Below are 21,452 nucleotides of genomic sequence, written 5' to 3' on the forward strand. Positions count from 1 at the left end.
AGAAATGAAAGAGAGGAAACAGAGGAGAAAGTGAATGGAGGGGAGAGACTGTGGAAGAGATAATGTGTAAAGAGACAGTAGAGGTCATCAGCTCATGGCTTGTCTTGTGTTTTTCTGTCCTGTCATAGAGAGAGAGAAAGAGATCCTTGAATTTAAATTTCAATTGAGAGAGAAAGAGCGGGAGAACGAGAGAGAGAGGAAAACAAAGAGGCCACGAAAAAAGAGAGGGAGAGATAGCGAGGAAGAGAGAGGAAGAGACAGGACTTCAATTTCCTCTTTTGAAGAATTGTGACTGAAAGCAGGAAGGAACCATGGCACAAAGTCACTTCCTCAGCAGGCAGATCCTCTTCACCAGAAACACAGTTTGCTGTAACACTATCGCGATTCAAGTTAATAAAACCTTACTCTCTTAAAATAACACAAGTCTAATATAACTTGATACATGCTTATAATGCGTTATGTTGCTATTACTATTTTACTGCTAGTGGATAGACTAACTCTTTTCACTCAAAACCATGACCTATCTGCCACTAGTCACTAAAGGCATATTCCAGTTTATTCTGTGCTTGTTATGTCATGTTATCAGGGGTGGAGAAAATCACTCATTATTTATTTTAGCATTACCTGTCTGCACTAGTCACTATAGGTCTACTTCCCTAACTATGGATACCTTTGACCCCGATGGTGTTAAAGCTGTGACCCTTGAACCTGCCTCTCAGACATGGGAACATTCCCTCACGTTATGACTGGTTAACGGGCCTCAGATGTGACCTTGTTACCACCCTACACACACACACACACACACACACACACACACACACACACACACACACACACACACACACACACACACACGCGCGCACGCCATTGGCGTCTCCGAACTCCCTAATTGGTCTATTAAGTGGGACGGGGGCGGGAGTATTTGATCTGTGTGGCTAAGCGCCTGTCAATCGAATGTGATTACACCCTCCCCCTTGCGCTTCTCACTCGTTGTTCACATTCAGCGTGAGACAGACATCAACACAAACACACGTTGAGCAGGCTGCGACGGTGTCGTTTCGGATGAGCGCCGAAAAACGGTTCGCACACAGTTTGACAGGATGTAGCAGCGGCGAGCGAAAGAAGAAAGAAGAAGAAAAGCTTGTGATAGTGTGCGATGTGACAGCGGGCCGGAGGTGTAGCCTAGATAGGAGAGTGACCAGAGCAAAGACAGGGACAGAAGCAGATCGTAGCGCGGTTACCCACGGCAGGTTATAACGACAGCACCAAGGCTGGCGATTGTAGCCTGATTTACCGCTTTATGCATTTGCTCCAATAGGTTTTTTCTTGATGCAACACTGGATTTTTACGCACTAACCTAACTCTGACTGACACAGTTCGGAGACTTTTGCATATAGGGAAAAACGGAGAGAAAGAGGATAGAATGGTGAGCCAAAACGACTGCTCTGTGAAGGTCTCTCTAAGGTAAGCCCCTCAGTGATCCTGAAAGCCCACTCAAATATTTCTGCCGACCTTTGCAGAACGCATTGTGTGTCTTGTCTGTCTCTATGTGTCTCTGTTCCCGGTCTAATAATGAATTGATCCGCTGACATGTGCGCCCAAGAAGTATTGACTGGTATTATTTAGCGCTCCATATGTGGACTATAGTAGACTGATAACTGCGTTATTATCAGTACAGTTAGAGAATGTGCCTTGCTTTTGCCACGTACTGGCGGCGTTCCCATTGCCTACACACAGCAGATAATGCAAAGCATGAGCGAGCATGTCTTCATATAGGTGTAGGGTTATGTAGCTCAGTAATGTTATTATGCTGTTGGCCTTCATATTAATGGTTGATAATCATGATGGTTGTGTCATTCTGAAAGCCCAGTTATCCAGGTGCGGGCGCGGTATCCATGGGGCGTTTCTGCCAGTCACAATAATATCACATTTTCTCCATGTGAGGTCTCCGTGCCATGCAGTGGTTGCTATTGCATTATATTGTAGTCGTTACCTTAATGTTACAACATCATTGCTTTCCCTCAAAACTCGCACCAGGCGTTGCAGAAATGCGTTTCTGTTAAGTCGGAGAATCACAAAGAGATGGAGGTGATGCTCTTCCTCAAAGCAATGTCCTTCACATTTCTACAGCTGCCTTTGTTGAGAATACAGCCTGAAGACATGGGACTTGGGTGTGAGGAAATTAGGTTATTGATGAATATTGGACATGATTGCTGATACATTTTTTGCGCCATAGGTGGGTATTATAAATCACAGTATAGGCTATCACCCACCTTGGTTAGACCTTTATGATTCAGCCAAGTGGATGTAGAATACATAGCACACAGTACTAGTGATGTGAGGAGGCATTACTTCAGTAATTGGGCTATAGTACTGTATGTGAGTACTGTATTCTCATACTCTGTGTATTGTTGCGCGCGCTAACCGAGTCGCAGCCAGCCAGCCAGCTGTCCATTGTCTAACAGTCTGGGGGGGGGGGGGGGGTGTCAGGGCAGTGAAAAAATGGTGCAGTCACCCTTTGAAGTCAACCATGATATTGATGGCCCCATTTCCCCAGGAGGTGCCCCATGTGTGGTTGGTTGGTGGTGGTAACAAGGCTTGTAGCCTGTAGTCACTGTGCATCCCAAATGGCACCCTGCTCCTCGATACAGTAGGGTAGGGCTCATAGGGCTCTGGTCAAAAGTAGTGCACTATGTAATGAATAAGGTGCCATTTGGGATGTAGTCAGTCTGTCTGTCTGTTGCCTCCCTTTGTGCTTTGCCACAATGACATAAAGAGGAAGTAGCTTTAGCTTACATTTTGCTGAGTCTTTTCAAAAGTGAAAATAAGTGAGTGACGCTGGTTGTTCATTGTTCATCTGTTGTTCATATTGGGAAGTTGGCCCGCTGTAGAGTGAGGTCATAGGTCACAGGGTCACAGAGTTAGTTGACCCGCTGTAGAGTGAGGTCATAGGTCACAGGGTCACAGAGTTAGTTGGCCCGCTGTAGAGTGAGGTCATAGGTCACAGGGTTAGTTGGCCTGCTTTAGGCTGAGGTCACAGGGTTAAGGTTAATGGGCCCGCTTTAGGGTGGGGTCATAGGTCACAGGGTTAAGGTTAATGGGCCCGCTTTAGGGTGGGGTCATAGGTCACAGGGTCACAGAGTTAGTTGGCCTGCTTTAGGGTGGGGTCATAGGTCACAGGGTTAAGGTTAATGGGCCCGCTTTAGGGTGGGGTCATAGGTTACAGGGTTAAGGTTAATGGGCCCGCTTTAGGGTGGGGTCATAGGTTACAGGGTTAGTTGGCCTGCTTTAGGGTGGGGTCATAGGTCACAGGGTTAGTTGGCCTGCTTTAGGGTGGGGTCACAGGGTTAGTTGGCCTGCTTTAGGGTGGGGTCATAGGTCACAGGGTTAGTTGGCTTGCTTTAGGGTGGGGTCATAGGTTACAGGGTTAGTTGGCCTGCTTTAGGGTGGGGTCATAGGTCACAGGCTGCAGGTAGCCTAGTGGTTAGACCGTTAGGCCAGTAACCGAAAGCTGACAAGATAAAAATCTGTCGTTCTGCCCCTGAGCAAGGCAGTTAACCCACTGTTCCCTGGGCGCTGAAGACGAGGATGTCGATTATGGCAGCCCCCCGCACCTCTCTGATTCAGAGGTTGGGTTAAATGCAGAAGACACATTTCAGTTGAATGCATTCAGTTATACAACTGACTAGATATCCCCCTTTCCCTTTCCCTTTACTAATGATTTGTTGAACTGGCTGGAGAAGGGAGGTAACAGGTATTTCCCTTTCCCTTTACTAATGATTTATTGAACTGGCTGGAGAAGGGAGGTAACAGGTATTTCCCTTTCCCTTTACTAATGATTTATTGAACTGGCTGGAGAAGGGAGGTAACAGGTATTTCCCTTTCCCTTTACTAATGATTTATTGAACTGGCTGGAGAAGGGAGGTAACAGGTATTTCCCTTTCCCTTTACTAATGATTTATTGAACTGGCTGGAGAAGGGAGGTAACAGGTATTTCCCTTTCCCTTTACTAATGATTTGTTGAACTGGCTGGAGAAGGGAGGTAACAGGTATTTCCCTTTCCCTTTACTAATGATTTATTGAACTGGCTGGAGAAGGGAGGTAACAGGTATTTCCCTTTCCCTTTACTAATGATTTATTGAACTGGCTGGAGAAGGGAGGTAACAGGTATTTCCCTTTCCCTTTACTAATGATTTATTGAACTGGCCGGGGAAGGGAGGTAACAGGTATCCGTTTGTAGGTCACACCTCCCACCATAGCCACAGGAAGTAGTTTGGTGGTGGGGGTGCTGTGAACGTCTATATCGGTCCTCTAATACAGCACTAGTAAAGGCCTATGCACTACTTTTGTGAAAACATTTATACTAAATGTATTTGAGCGTTTAACAGCATTTGTAATTTGAGTCTGATAATTATCTGTACAAAACAGTTAATCTGATTATACTTGGGGAATATAAAAATATGCAATTTATTTCTATGTGAAATCTGAAATGGTCTATTCATTCCTTTTCCATTTTAGTAGACCCTCTAATCCAGAGCAATTTACAGTAGTGAGTGCATACATTGTCATACTGGTCCCCTATGGGAATCAAACCCACAACCCTAGCATTGCAAGTGCCATGCTCTACCAACTGAGCATCCTCAGCACCCCTACTTCCCGCCGCTATGTTTCACACACACTTTTCACATCAATACACATGGTAGGAGCCTGACATGACCTGTCAACACAGCAGCAAGAGAGCTACGGTGCTGTACCTATAGGTTAATCTGTCTCTGCTCAGCTCTTTAGGGCAAAGCTGCATTATTCAGCACATAGACATTATTGGGTAACTATGGTAGTAACACTTACAGTATATTGTTAGTACCAGGCTACCCTGTACCAGGTATAGGCCTACTGTAAGTACAAGCAGTTGAACAATACTATCAATCAATCAATCACATTTATTTATAAAGCCCTTCTTACATCAGCTGATGTCACAAAGTGCTGTACAGGAACCCAGCCTAAAAGTCCAAACAGCAAGTGTAACAGTGTAGGTTCCGTCCCTCTCTTCGCCCCAACCCGGGCTCGAACCAGGGACCCTTGCACACATCAACAACTGACACCCACAAAGCATCGTTACCCATCGCGCCACAAAAGCCGCGGCCCTTGCAACGCAAGGGGAAACCCTACTTCAAGTCTCAGAGCGAGTGACGTCACCGATTGAAACGCTATTAGCGCGCACCACTGCCAACTAACTGGCCATTTCACATCGGTTACACAAGAAATGCAGGTGTAGAAGCACTAACCAATGTTCATTCAGTAGAAACATGCAGTAAGCACATAGTTATGTAATAACCATAACACCACTGTTGTCATAAGTATCTAAATGACTGTGGTGATAGATGCATGCTCTATTCTCTTCTTCTTCTTCTTCGTGTGATCCGATCGCTGTGTGTGTGTATTTACTCTGTTCCTAATGGGTGGCACTGAAAGCAGCATTAATAGTGACAGGAAGTGGGGACTGAAGCATATAAACAAAGACGGATCAAGATGACTTCCTGTGGAACTCGATGGATGGTTTTCCTAAGGACAGGGAGACTAATTCTGGGAACACCAGTACCACTGATAACAGAGAATGAATGGATGGCGTGTAATTGCTCCCACATTTCTAGTCAGAATTATGTTCTGCAGTTAAGGGACTGGGAGTGGGTTAAGACCACAGCCTGGGTTTGATTGGTGTGTGTGTTGACGAAGGGAGGCGATGACAGCCAAACAAAGTCAAGTAACTCACCACCCTGGTCTATAGATCAGACCTAACCCCCTCTCTTCCCTGGTCTATAGATCAGACCTGACCTCCTCTCTTCCCTGGTCTATAGATCAGACCTGACCTCCTCTCTTCCCTGGTCTATAGATCAGACCTGACCCCCTCTCTTCCCTGGTCTATAGATCAGACCTGACCCCCTCTCTTCCCTGGTCTATAGATCAGACCTGACCCCCTCTCTTCCCTGGTCTATAGATCAGACCTGACCCCCTCTCTTCCCTGGTCTATAGATCAGACCCCCTCCCCTCTCTTCCCTGGTCTATAGATCAGACCCCCTCCCCTCTCTTCCCTGGTCTATAGATCAGACCCCCTCCCCTCTCTTCCCTGGTCTATAGATCAGACCCCCTCCCCTCTCTTCCCTGGTCTATAGATCAGACCTGACCCCCTCTCTTCCCTGGTCTATAGATCAGACCTGACCTCCTCTCTTCCCTGGTCTATAGATCAGACCTGACCTCCTCTCTTCCCTGGTCTATAGATCAGACCTGACCCCCTCTCTTCCCTGGTCTATAGATCAGACCTGACCCCCCTCTCTTCCCTGGTCTATAGATCAGACCTGACCTCCTCTCTTCCCTGGTCTATAGATCAGACCTGACCCCCTCTCTTCCCTGGTCTATAGATCAGACCTGACCTCCTCTCTTCCCTGGTCTATAGATCAGACCTGACCCCCTCTCTTCCCTGGTCTATAGATCAGACCTGACCCCCTCTCTTCCCTGGTCTATAGATCAGACCTGACCTCCTCTCTTCCCTGGTCTATAGATCAGACCTGACCTCCTCTCTTCCCTGGTCTATAGATCAGACCCCCTCCCCTCTCTTCCCTGGTCTATAGATCAGACCTGACCCCCCTCTCTTCCCTGTTCTATAGATCAGACCTGACCCCCTCTCTTCCCTGGTCTATAGATCAGACCTGACCCCCTCTCTTCCCTGGTCTATAGATCAGACCTGACCCCCTCTCTTCCCTGGTCTATAGATCAGACCTAACCCCCTCTCTTCCCTGGTCTATAGATCAGACCCCCTCCCCTCTCTTCCCTGGTCTATAGATCAGACCTAACCCCCTCTCTTCCCTGATCTATAGATCATACCCCCTCCCCTCTCTTCCCTGGTCTATAGATCATACCCCCTCCCCTCTCTTCCCTGGTCTATAGATCAGACCTGACCTCCTCTCTTCCCTGGTCTATAGATCAGACCTGACCCCCTCTCTTCCCTGGTCTATAGATCAGACCTGACCCCCCTCTCTTCCCTGGTCTATAGATCAGACCTGACCCCCTCTCTTCCCTGGTCTATAGATCAGACCTGACCCCCTCTCTTCCCTGGTCTATAGATCAGACCTGACCCCCTCTCTTCCCTGGTCTATAGATCAGACCTGACCCCCTCTCTTCCCTGGTCTATAGATCAGACCCCCTCCCCTCTCTTCCCTGGTCTATAGATCAGACCCCCTCCCCTCTCTTCCCTGGTCTATAGATCAGACCTGACCTCCTCTCTTCCCTGGTCTATAGATCAGACCCCCTCCCCTCTCTTCCCTGGTCTATAGATCAGACCTGACCCCCTCTCTTCCCTGGTCTATAGATCAGACCTGACCCCCTCTCTTCCCTGGTCTATAGATCAGACCTGACCCCCTCTCTTCCCTGGTCTATAGATCAGACCTGACCCCCTCTCTTCCCTGGTCTATAGATCAGACCTGACCCCCCTCTCTTCCCTGGTCTATAGATCAGACCCCCTCCCCTCTCTTCCCTGGTCTATAGATCAGACCTGACCTCCTCTCTTCCCTGGTCTATAGATCAGACCTGACCTCCTCTCTTCCCTGGTCTATAGATCAGACCTGACCTCCTCTCTTCCCTGGTCTATAGATCAGACCTGACCCCCTCTCTTCCCTGGTCTATAGATCAGACCCCCTCCCCTCTCTTCCCTGGTCTATAGATCAGACCTGACCTCCTCTCTTCCCTGGTCTATAGATCAGACCTGACCCCCTCTCTTCCCTGGTCTATAGATCAGACCTGACCTCCTCTCTTCCCTGGTCTATAGATCAGACCTGACCCCCTCTCTTCCCTGGTCTATAGATCAGACCCCCTCCCCTCTCTTCCCTGGTCTATAGATCAGACCTGACCCCCTCTCTTCCCTGGTCTATAGATCAGACCTGACCTCCTCTCTTCCCTGGTCTATAGATCAGACCTGACCCCCTCTCTTCCCTGGTCTATAGATCAGACCCCCTCCCCTCTCTTCCCTGGTCTATAGATCAGACCTGACCCCCTCTCTTCCCTGGTCTATAGATCAGACCTGACCCCCTCTCTTCCCTGGTCTATAGATCAGACCTGACCTCCTCTCTTCCCTGGTCTATAGATCAGACCTGACCCCCTCTCTTCCCTGGTCTATAGATCAGACCCCCTCCCCTCTCTTCCCTGGTCTATAGATCAGACCTGACCCCCTCTCTTCCCTGGTCTATAGATCAGACCTGACCTCCTCTCTTCCCTGGTCTATAGATCAGACCTGACCCCCCTCTCTTCCCTGGTCTATAGATCAGACCTGACCCCCTCTCTTCCCTGGTCTATAGATCAGACCTGACCCCCTCTCTTCCCTGGTCTATAGATCAGACCTGACCCCCTCTCTTCCCTGGTCTATAGATCAGACCCCCTCCCCTCTCTTCCCTGGTCTATAGATCAGACCCCCTCCCCTCTCTTCCCTGGTCTATAGATCAGACCCCCTCCCCTCTCTTCCCTGGTCTATAGATCAGACCCCCTCCCCTCTCTTCCCTGGTCTATAGATCAGACCTGACCCCCTCTCTTCCCTGGTCTATAGATCAGACCTAACCCCCTCTCTTCCCTGGTCTATAGATCAGACCTGACCCCCCTCTCTTCCCTGGTCTATAGATCAGACCTGTCCCCCTCTCTTCCCTGGTCTATAGATCAGACCCCCTCCCCTCTCTTCCCTGGTCTATAGATCAGACCTGACCCCCTCTCTTCCCTGGTCTATAGATCAGACCCCCTCCCCTCTCTTCCCTGGTCTATAGATCAGACCTGACCCCCTCTCTTCCCTGGTCTATAGATCAGACCTGACCCCCTCTCTTCCCTGGTCTATAGATCAGACCTGACCCCCTCTCTTCCCTGGTCTATAGATCAGACCCCCTCCCCTCTCTTCCCTGGTCTATAGATCAGACCTGACCCCCTCTCTTCCCTGGTCTATAGATCAGACCTGACCTCCTCTCTTCCCTGGTCTATAGATCAGACCTGACCCCCCTCTCTTCCCTGGTCTATAGATCAGACCTGACCTCCTCTCTTCCCTGGTCTATAGATCAGACCTGACCTCCTCTCTTCCCTGGTCTATAGATCAGACCTGACCTCCTCTCTTCCCTGGTCTATAGATCAGACCTGACCTCCTCTCTTCCCTGGTCTATAGATCAGACCTGACCTCCTCTCTTCCCTGGTCTATAGATCAGACCTGACCCCCTCTCTTCCCTGGTCTATAGATCAGACCTGACCCCCTCTCTTCCCTGGTCTATAGATCAGACCTGACCCCCCTCTCTTCCCTGGTCTATAGATCAGACCTGACCTCCTCTCTTCCCTGGTCTATAGATCAGACCTGACCCCCCTCTCTTCCCTGGTCTATAGATCAGACCCCCTCCCCTCTCTTCCCTGGTCTATAGATCAGACCCCCTCCCCTCTCTTCCCTGGTCTATAGATCAGACCCCCTCCCCTCTCTTCCCTGGTCTATAGATCAGACCTGACCCCCTCTCTTCCCTGGTCTATAGATCAGACCTGACCCCCTCTCTTCCCTGGTCTATAGATCAGACCTGACCCCCCTCTCTTCCCTGGTCTATAGATCAGACCTGACCCCCTCTCTTCCCTGGTCTATAGATCAGACCTGACCCCCCTCTCTTCCCTGGTCTATAGATCAAACCTGACCCCCTCTCTTCCCTGGTCTATAGATCAGACCCCCTCCCCTCTCTTCCCTGGTCTATATATCAGACCCCCTCCCCTCTCTTCCCTGGTCTATAGATCAGACCTGACCCCCTCTCTTCCCTGGTCTATAGATCAGACCTGACCCTCCTCTCTTCCCTGGTCTATAGATCAGACCTGACCCCCTCTCTTCCCTGGTCTATAGATCAGACCTGACCCCCTCTCTTCCCTGGTCTATAGATCAGACCTGACCCCCTCTCTTCCCTGGTCTATAGATCAGACCTGACCCCCTCCCCTCTCCTCCCTTGGTCTAAGACTCTAAGGCCTAAGTCTTGACAGATGTACAGTTGAAGTTGGAAGTTTACATACACCTTAAAATACATTTAAACTCAGGTTTTCACAATTCCTGACATTTAATCCTAGTAAAAATTCCCTGTCTTAGATCAGTTAGGATCACCACTTTATTTTAAGAATGTGAAATGTCAGAATAATAGTAGAAATAATTATTTATTTCAGCTTTTATTTCTTTCATCATATTCCCATTGGGTCAGAAGTTTACATACACTGAATTAGTATTTAGTAGCGTTTCCTTTAAATTGTTTAACTTGGGTCAAACCTTTCGGGTAGCCTTCCACAAGCTTCCCACAATAAGTTGGGTGAATCTTGGCCCATTCCTCCTGACAGAGCTGGTGTAACTGAGTCAGGTTTGTAGGCCTCCTTGCTCGCGCACGCTTTTTCAGTTCTGCCCACTCATTTTGGGATGGTGTTCTTCGGCTTGCAAGCCTCCCCCTTTTCCTCCAAACATAACGATGGTCATTATGGCCAAACAGTTCTATTTTTGTTTCATCAGACCAGAGGACATTTCTCCAAAAAGTACGATCTTTGTCCCCATGTGCAGTTGCAAACCGTATTCTGGCTTATTATGGCGGTTTTGGAGCAGTGGCTTCTTCCTTGCTGAGCGGCCTTTCAGGTTATGACGATATAGGACTTGTTTTACTGTGGATATAGATACTTTTGTACCTGTTTCCTCCAGCATCTTCACAAGGTCCTTTGCTGTTGTTCTGGGATTGATTTGCAATTTTCACACCAAAGTACGTTCATCTCTAGGAGACAGAATGCGTCTCCTTCCTGAGCGGTATGACGGCTGCGTGGTCCAATGGTGTTTATACCTGCGTACTATTGTTTGTACAGATGAACGTCGTACCTTCAGGCATTTGGAAATTGCTCCCAAGGATGAACCAGACTTGTGGAGGTCTACAATTTTTTTTTCTGAGGTCTTGGCTGATTTCTTTTGATTTTCCCATGATGTCAAGCAAAGAGGCACTGAGTTTGAAGGTAGGCCTTGAAATACATCCACAGGTACACCTACAATTGACTCAAATTATGTCAATTAGCCTATCAGAAGCTTCTAAAGCCACAACATAATTTTCTAGAATTTTCCAAGCTGTTTAAAGGCACAGTCAACTTAGTGTATGTAAACTTCTGACCCACTGGAATTGTGATACAATGAATTATAAATGAAATAATCTGTCTGTAAACAATTGTTGTAAAAATGTATTGTGTCATGCACAAAGTAGATGTCCTAACCGACTTGCCAAATCTATAGTTTGTTAACAAGAAATTTGTGGAGTGGTTGAAGAACGAGTTTTAATGACTCCAACCTAAGTGTATGTAAACTTCTGACTTCAACTGTGTCTCTGAGGGCTTGGTCTAAGACTCTAAGGCCTGATGTTGACAGATGTACAGTACCAGTCAAAAGTTTGGACACACCTACTAATCCCAGGGTTTTTCTAAACGTTTTACTATTTTCTACATTGTAGAATAATAGTGAATACATCAAAACTATGAAATAACACATATGGAATCAAAATAGATTTTATGTTTGAGATTCTTCAAAGTAGCCACCCTTTACCTTGATGACAGCTTTGCACACTCTTCGCATTCTTTCAACCAGCTTCATGAGGATTGCTTTTCCAACAGTCTTGAAGGAGTTCCCCACCCTCTCCCCTCTCCCCTCTCCCCCTCCTCTCCACTCTCTTCACCCAACCATCTCCCCCTCTCTCCCCTGGGGAGCTGAGATAACCCAGGTCTCATGGGGAACTTTCCCTCCTGGACTAAAGGAACCCCTATGTGAGAATGCTATTCTTTGACTACAGCTCAGCGTTCAACACCATAGTGCCCTCAAAACTCATCACTAAGCTAAGGACCCCGGGACTTAACACCTCCCTCTGCAACTGGACCCTGGACTTCCTGACGGGCTGTCCCCAGGTGGTAATGGTAGGTAACAACACATCCGCCACGCTGATCCTCAACATGGGGGACCGTCAGGGCTGTGTGCTCAGTCCCCTCCTGTACTCTCTGTTCACTCATGATTGCATGACTCCAACAGCAATCTTAAGTTTGCCGATGACACAACAGTGGTAGGCCTGATCACCGACAACGATGAGACAGCCTATAGGGAGGAGGTCAGAGACCTGGCCGTTTGGTGCCAGGACAACAACCTCTCCCTCAACGTGATCAAGACAAAGGAGATGATTGTGGACTACAGGAAAAGGAGGACCGAGCACGCCCCCATTCTCCTCGACGGGGCTGTAGTGGAACAGGTTGAGAGCTTCAAGTTCCTTGGTGTCCACATCACCAACAAACTATCATGGTTCAAACACACCCAGACAGTCGTGAAGAGGGCATGACAAAACCTATTCCTCCTCAGGAGACTGAAAAGATTTGGCATGGGTCCTCAGATCCTCAAAATGTTCTACAGCTGCACCATTGAGAGCATCCTGACTTGTTGCATCACTGCCTGGTATGGCAACTGCTCGGCCTCCGACTGTAAGGCACTACAGAGGGTAGTATGAGGCGGTGTCAGAGGAAGACCCTATAAATTGTCAAAGACTCCAGCCACCCTAGTCATAGATTGTTCTCTCTGCTACCGCATGGTAAGCGGTACCGGAGCGCCAAGTCTAGGTCCAAAAGGCTTCTTAAGCAGAAAAAGGTTTTTAAGCAGAAAAATGTTTGAAACAGAAAAAGGTTTGAAACAGAAAAATGTTTGTAGCAGAAAAAGGTTTGAATCAGAAAAAGGTTTTAAGCAGAAAAAGGTTTTAAGCAGAAAAAAGGTTTGTATCAGAAAAAGGTTTGTAGCAGAAAATAATTTCACACAACACAAGTTGCATCACACAAACTGGAGCAAAAATGTAAGCCATGGCAGACCAGTTTGGTAAAATGTTTCTGTGACAACAACATACAAAGATCATGGGTACAGTGATCCTATTTCCCTTCCTGTTCATAATCACAGATTCTTCATAATAAACGATTAATAATAACCTATTTACAGCCTCATCACATCAAGAGGAACAGAACATCAAATCCAATTTTATTAGTCACATGCGCCGAATACAACAGGTGTAGACCTCAGTGAAATCCTTAATTACAAGCCCTTAACCAACAATGCAGTTTTAAGAAAAATAAGTGTTAAGTAAAAAATGTGTTAAGTAACAAAATTTAAAATAAAAGTAACAAATAATTAAAGAGCAGCAGTAAAATAAACCTTTTTCTACTACAAACCTTTTTCTACTACAAACCTTTTTCTGCTTCAAACCTTTTTCTGCTTCAAACCTTTTTCTGCTACAAACCTTTTTCTGCTACAAACCTTTTTCTGCCACAAACCTTTTTCTACTACAAACCTTTTTCTGCTTCAAACCTTTTTCTGCCACAAACCTTTTTCTGCTTCAAACCTTTTTCTGCTTCAAACCTTTTTCTGCTTCAAACCTTTTTCTGCCACAAACCTTTTTCTGCCACAAACCTTTTTCTGCCACAAACCTTTTTCTGCCTCAAACCTTTTTCTGCCTCAAACCTTTTTCTGCTTCAAACCTTTTTCTGCTACAAACCTTTTTTTTCTTCTCACAACAATGGTAATTTGCCCTTGACACAACAGTGAGTTGCCTACAATGACACAAACTGGGATCATCAACTAGATTCAACCGTAGGACGATTTCTTCTTTAGTGGATGGAACCTAGTTACAGATCAATTGTAGACTGCAAATTGACTGCAAGAAGCCCAACAGATATCATTTTTGATTTCAAACCTTGCATATAGTTGTATACGATCACATTTATCTCTCTATTTTGTGTGGGAATATTTTGGAACAGACTTCCTGAATTAAAATCCCTTGTAGATGATTTGATGGTGTTTTTACAGCCTTCCTTTATTTATTTAGATATTTTGTTTTACATTTAACCTTTACTTAACTAGGCATGTCCGTTAATAACAAATTCTTATTTACAATGACAGCCTGGGAACAGTGGGTTAACTTCCTTGTTCAGGGGCAGAGCGACAGATTTTTACCTTGTCAGCTCAGTGATTCGATCTACCAACCTTTCAGTTACTGACCCAACGCTCTAACCACTAGGCTACCTGCCGCCCCAACAATACAATTTATGTCCAACAATGCAATAAACATTTTTTTTTTACTGATAAACCAGCATTTTAAATAGGAATTTAAAAGTATTTGTTTTGGTTTGTGGATGTATGTCCTGTGTAGGCTGTGTGTGTGTCGCGTCTGTTTCCTGTTGACACTGCGTGAACCGTTCACTGGGTCCACAGCCTCCCTAGGGGAGCTGCTTTATGGGCCTCACTCTGGTGGGAACTAGCCGCTGGTCATAATGTCTGTCTGGGTGTGTGTATGTGGGGGAAGAGTAGTGTGTGTGTATAGTGTATGTGTGTGTGTGTCCATAGTGTGTGTGTATTAGTGTGAGTCTGTGCTAGTAATGGCGGTTAATGGGAGACTGGCCCCCTGCCCTCATGGTCCGCTCTGTAAGGCCAATAACTAATAGTTAGTTCTTGTTAAGAGCTGCTCCAGGACAGATACTTCTCTAGTCTCCTGTATAACATGCATCCCTCCCTCCTACCCAGTAAGCTGGGTTGAATGAGCAATCTAACATGACTGGATAAGTTAAAGCAAGTGTTCAACGACATAGCTTTCCAGGAAAGGAAGCAGGGAAGGATGCAATACAATGCTGTTACTAGTGTAGTTAATTACAGTTTTACAAGAGCTGCTGAAAGTTTCACCATGTATTCCCAACAGGGCATCAGATCTACCAACACTATCTTCACGTATTCCCAACAGGGCATCAGATCTACCAACACTATCTTCACGTATTCCCAACAGGGCACCAGATCTACCAACACTATCTTCACGTATTCCCAACAGGGCACCAGATCTACCAACACTATCTTCACGTATTCCCAACAGGGCATCAGATCTACCAACACTATCTTCACGTATTCCCAACAGGGCACCAGATCTACCAACAATATATTTTTCATCTTCATGGAAGTCCCTCTTAGATACACTGGTCATTTCCTCCTTACCCTGATCACATGGTCTCTGACCTCTAACAGTCATTAGTGAAAGTCATTTGACAGGGAGTGTTAAATGAAAGGTTCTGTGTGGAACTGGGACGTCCACAGAGACAGAAACAGGACTCAGGATGAGTCAACAAAGCACGGTGCCGTTAGTAAAGTACAGAACAGTAAAGTACAGTACAGAACAGTAAAGTACAATAAAGAACAGTAAAGTATAGTAAAGAACAGTAAAGCACAGAACAGTAAAGTATGGTAAAGTACAATAAAGCACAGTAAAGTACAGAACAGTAAAGGATGGTAAAGAACAGTAAAGTACAATAAAGTAGAGTAAAGTACAGTAAAGTGCAGAATAGAAAAGTATGGTAAAGAACAGTAAAGTACAGAACAGTAAAGTACAGTAAAGAACAGTGAAGTACAGAATAGTAAAGTATGGTAAAGAACGGTAAAGTACAGAACAGTAAAGTACAGAGCAGTAAAGAACAGTAAAGTACAGAGCAGTAAAGTACAGTACAGAACAGTAAAGTACAGAACAGTAAAGTACAGTAAAGAACAGTAAAGTACAGAACCGTAAAGTATGGTAAAGAACAGTAAAGTACAGAACAGTAAAGTACAGTAAAGTACAGTAAAGAACAGTAAAGAACAGTAAAGTATAATAAAGAACAGTAAAGTACAGTAAAGAACAGTAAAGTACAGAACATTAAAAAACAGTAAAGTACAGAACAGTAAAGTACAGTAAAGTGCAGAGCAGTAAAGTATGGTAAAGAACAGTAAAGTACAGAACGGTAAAGAACAGTAAAGTACAATAAAGAACAGTAAATTATAGTAAAGAACAGTAAAGTACAGAACAGTAAAGTACAGTAAAGAACAGTAAAGTACAGAACAGTAAAGTACAGTAAAGAACAGTAAAGTACAGAACAGTAAAGTACAGTAAACAACAGTAAAGAACAGTAAAGTACAGAACAGTCAAGTACAGTAAAGAACAGTACAGTACAGACCAGTAAAGAATAGTAAAGTATAGTAAAGCTCAATACAGACTCAGTGTTAGTACTGTACTCATCTCGGTTAACGCAGAACTAAAACCTTGCATAATTTGGTTAGATGTTTCCGTAGTCTGTCCACGATAGGTTCATCCTGTACTTACTGTACACTACAGGCCCTGTACCAATTGGCTCATTATATTGGCTCATATTAATACCAGGTGTATAACTCATTAACCCTCCACTACTTTAAGTCAACACTGATCATTAACCACTGATCTGGCTAGAATGGATATTTGTGGAACCTTGTTTGTATCTATCACAGCTCTATTAGATTTAATATTAAATCAGGGTTAGTGCTATCCGGAACCCTTGGGACGTCCCTACCCTAAACCCAAACCCTAACCTTAACCCTAACCTTAACCCCTACCCAAACCCTAACCCTTAACCTTAACCCCTACCCTAACCCTAACCCTTAACCTTACTCTAACCTTAACTATAACTCTTATAACTCTTACCGTTTCAATTTCAACTTCAATGGGGTGACGTCAGAGTTGGACATCCCATGGAACCCATTTAGACTTTTCTGTTGGATCAGCGCTTCAATCAAGGAGAGGAAGAGTTAAGAATGAAATTCAAAGGTCTACAGTCTAGTCGACTCCTGATAACTGCACTTCAGATACAGTCGCAGTTCAATTACATTCTGTGTAATTGCTCCTGATAACTATACTGAACAAAAATATAAACGCAACATGTAACAATTTGAACGATTTACAGTTCATGTAAAAATCAGTCAATTGAAATAAATTCCCTAAGCCCTAATTTCACATGACTGGGCAGGGGTGCAGCCATGGGATGGGCCTTGGAGGGCATAGGCCCACCCACTGGAGAATCAGGCCAAGATAATCAGAATACGTTTTTCCCCACAAAAGGGCTTTATTACATCCCACAGATGAAGAAGCCGGATGTGGAAGTCCTGGGCTGGCGTGGTTACACGTGGTCTGCGGTTGTCAGACCGGTTGGATGCCCTGCCAAATTCTCTAAAAAGGGCATTGGAGGTGGCTTATGATAAAGAAATTAACATACAATTCTCTGGCAACAGCTCTGATGGACATTCCTGCAGTCAGCGTGCCAATTGCACACTCCCTCAAAACTTGAGACATCTGTGGCACTGTGTTGTGTGAGTGGCCTTTTATTGTCCCCAGCACAAGGTGCACCTGTGTAATGATCATGCTGTTTAATCAGTTTATTGATATGCCACACCTGTTAGGTGGATGTATTATCTTGGTAAAGGAGAAATTCTCACTAACAGGCATCTTTCATTTCAGCTCATGAAACATGGGACCAACACTTTACGTTTATATTAATATTTTTGTTCAGTATAATTGCATACTCTGGTTTAGTATACACTGTCACAGTAGTCCCAAATTGTAGCATTCATCAGGATTAGCTATAAAATATATTACAGTATTATTATTAGAGTCTGTATATAACTGTATATTATAACAAACGCGCACGTGCACACACACACACACACACACACACACACACACACACACACACACACACACACACACACATACACACCCACTGGCGTGTGACAGAACAGACGAGGACATGAAAACTAGGTCTGTTTATGGAAATGAGCTTAGTTAGCCGGCCAAACTGACCTGTGAAAAACTCTGGGTAACTATAACAGGTTTGGGCCAAATCAGATGAATATGGAGATTATGACTATGGAGATTATGAATATGGAGATTATGACTATATGGATTATGACTATGGAGATTAAGAATATGGAGATTATGAATATGGAGATGTTTAATTGAGTTAGTTTATATGCAGGATGTTGGTATGTTTATAGCCAGCCCAGCGACTACGGCTGAAAGCTTGATAGCTGACTAGCAAACTCTGTTGTGATGATTGTGCTTCTGTGGTAATGTGCCTTATTTGAATGTATTCCGTTAGCGGTTTGGATGACAAATTCCCCCTCCCCGTAGATTTTGTTTGGCCCACATGTGTTTCGGTGTGTGAGTGTGTTTCGGTGTGTGCGTTTGTTTCTCAATGGATATGGGTGTGTAAGTCTCTCAAAGGTGTCGTGTTGTTGTTAATGAACTTTCCTCCGGGATCATCAGTCGCCCCCCCCAGAGAGTTTATGTTGCAGAATAACTTCCTGTCAGGCCGCATGGGCCTCACTTCCTGTTTCTGAAGCTGCTGAGTAACTGTTTCTGGTTGTAGCACAGTGCACACTTTTCCCTACATAGTGTGCTACTGTCGTAGCGTGTGCGTTGGTAGCATCATCTGCGTCTCAGTGATATCAGATGTCAGTCAGACACGTTTCCTAGAGTAAACTTCAGTTACAGAGTTTTTTTCGAAGCCTATCCAGTACTTTAAAAAGACATTTAACAGTTAACAGATATGGATGTGACGTTTAAACGGCCATTCTTTTATCGGTTTCACGTGAATTCACAATGCAGAATATGCTCCTATTGCGTATGTCCACTAGGGTGGCAATGAAGTTCTTTCTAACACAGTCAAAGGCTGAATCTCAGACCTAACACTTAGCCCCTGTCCTTTATCATCGAGTGGCCACTTGCTGTTGTGTTCGATAGTGATCACTCGAGTCTGAAATTGTTTTGGCTAAAACGAGCATTGAGATGATGTGCACTCGACCTCCCAACTGCCACTTATCAGTATTCAGTATTCCAATATTCAGTATTCAGTATTCCAATATTCAGTATTCAGTATTCAGTATTCCAATATTCAGTATTCAGTATTCAGTATTCCAATATTCAGTAATCAGTATTCAAAAATTCGAAATCCATTCGCGAGCATCATCCCCCGCGACCTGTCTTGTGTGTGACTCACTCGCTATGAAACACGGGCACTGGGGCAGACAGACACATACTCTGATAGACAGTGAGAAAGTAAAAACTAAATCTCTCTTCTCCTGCAGAAAACATGTGCAAGTCTATTAGTCGCCAGTGATTTCATCAGCTGGTTTAGCTTGTTGTAGCCTGCCTGCTGCTAGCTAGCTTCACTGACAAACACCAGCCTAGTCTCATAGACTGGCCGTAACCAGACAACCAGTGTTCAGTCTGGAGCGTGAAGTCACAAGCTCTGCTGGTCAGCTACTGCGTAGCAACCTAGCGGTACCAAAAGCCCTGGTCTGCCCTAGAAAGCCTATGTAAATTACGATTGCCAGAATGTTCAAATTATTAATTATTTGGGCCATTTGTTTGTTATGGTCAAGTTCGTTCCCCACAGTGAAATCTTTTCAAGTTCGCTACCATTCAAGATATTTAATTAAAGCTGCACTATGCAGAAATTCCTCCACCATTTCCTGGTTGGTGAATGTTTTATAGTTCGCCTAATTTCAGTTTATGTGACAAAACAAGCACATATAGTATAGAGAATCATTGTACCATCTAAACCGCTGTGAAATTTATTTTCCATAAAAAAAATATTGTTGTTTCAGCTGTTTTTATAGCTGGTGTACAAAACTGAATGTGAAAGACGCAAAAACTAAACTGAAAACGGGAAGCATAGAAATTGAGCACAGAACAGATCTACCGCTTCTTAGACTTGCTTTCAATGAGAATAACAGCTCTATAACTCACATTTCTATGTGAATTTGCTTGGGTCGCCTAAAAAGTTAAATATAGCAGCTTTAAATAGTGATCCATTCAGACAATTGCATTTGTCGTCACACAGGACCACGTGCTGACACAGACCAATCACGGGCCGGCAGGCTATGTGGAGGTTCCTGGTTGACTCTCTCAGGCAGGATGAAAGCTACTACATCGATCATGATTCTTTACTAGTTACGGCGACTTTTACCATGATCGTTAGCGATTGTTTTTGGTGCCATTCAGCCACATTAAGCAATATGCCGCTCTTCAAACGTCAAGTACTTCCGGCTTCATGCGCCATCGCGAGTTTTCAATAGGAATATGTGGATGGCTTCAGAGCTATCACTATCTACTGGTTTTAATGTCTATGGACGTAACATGTGTAGTGTACTGTAGTAACATAGTAAATGTAAATCTGGGACATATGTTATGTTTTAGTACGGTTACATAAGACAGAAGTGTACAGAAACAGAAGGAGTTCATTGGGGTGGAATCTCATCACAGACAACTTTAGCATTTTAGCTAATTAGCAACTTTTCAACTACTTACTACTTTTTCGCTACTTTGCAATTACTTAGCATGTTAGCTAACCCTAACCTTAATCCTTTAACATAACTCCTAACCATAACGTTAACCCTAACCTTAACCCCTAACCCTTAGCCTAGCTAATGTTAGCCACCTAGCTAATGTTAACATTAGCCACAACAAATTGGAATTCGTAACATGGCATAATACTTATTTCAAATTCGTAACATATTGTACAAATTGTAATTTGTAACATATCATATGAATTGTAATTCGTGACATATCATATGAATTGTAATTTGTAACATATCATATGAATTGTAATTCGTGACATATCATATGAATTGTAATTCGTGACATATCATATGAATTGTAATTCGTAACATATCATATGAATTGTAATTCGTAACATATCATATGAATTGGATGATGGACATCCACAAATGAAAACCTAATATTGGAAACGTAACATATCATCCTAAATGGAAGGAGACAGATTTACATTTACTATGTTTCATCTACTCTGGAGTCCAGATTGCAAACACAGGGATGGATTTTTAGCTAGCTAGTTAAGGATGTAGGGCACTGCACTGATAAATGGCGTGTAGCATATCACTTATTTACGATAGTTTGACAGCTTGTTGATGAAGTTGTAGACATTTTCCCAGCAGTCAGTTCCGTACTTAAGCATGTTTCCAAAGCACCAATGGTCACGTTGTAGCGTTGAGTCAGCTACAGCACAGCAGTAGACTCGATACTGTACTGACTCAGGGCAGAGCAGGCTGTTTGCTGCTGTCGCTTGCCTTTCTCTGCCATTTTTCCAACTTAACGACAGTGACGCGCAGAGCGCTTTATATCCGTGGCAAATAATTTGAAAGATGTTTATCTCCTCCAAATGTTACAGCATTGTTGTGTTGGGTATTTGTTTAAATGTAATGTTTCCTTTATGATGATGATCAGGGCCTGTTAGTGGTAGTTTTGAGAGAACTGCACTGTGATTTACATTTTGTGAGAAAAAAAAGTATTGTTTTTCAGTTACGGATTTTTTGTTGACGGTAATGTCCTAATATTTGTTTTAACGTTTTGAACAAGGGATCCTCAACTAGATTCAGCCATGGGCTGATTTCTTTCTTCAGTGAACGGTTCAGGGGGCTGGAACTGTCACGTTTGTGTGTAGAAACGGACCAAGGCGCAGTGTGAGTATCGTTCCACATCTTTATTATTATGTGAAACTTTGCAAGACAAACAATAAACTATAAACAAAACACA

At 44.4% G+C, this 21,452-nt stretch overlaps 1 protein-coding gene across 2 annotated transcripts in view; it reads left to right on the forward strand.

Annotated features, from left to right (window-relative positions):
- Positions 1 to 1,004: 1,004 nt before the first annotated feature.
- LOC106566100 (kinesin-like protein KIF21B) overlaps positions 1,005 to 21,452 on the forward strand; it is a 137,525-nt gene continuing 117,077 nt past the window's right edge. For both annotated transcript variants that reach the window (XM_082959484.1, XM_082959485.1), the window contains exon 1: positions 1,005 to 1,464. In XM_082959484.1, coding sequence (XP_082815610.1) covers positions 1,424 to 1,464 — 41 coding nt within the window. In that variant the 5' untranslated portion in view covers positions 1,005 to 1,423. The remainder of the gene's footprint in view (positions 1,465 to 21,452) is intronic.

The sequence above is a fragment of the Salmo salar genome, chromosome 12 (assembly GCF_965601325.2).
Source record: "Salmo salar chromosome 12, fSalSal1, whole genome shotgun sequence".
In the NCBI taxonomy this organism is placed as follows: domain Eukaryota; kingdom Metazoa; phylum Chordata; class Actinopteri; order Salmoniformes; family Salmonidae; genus Salmo; species Salmo salar.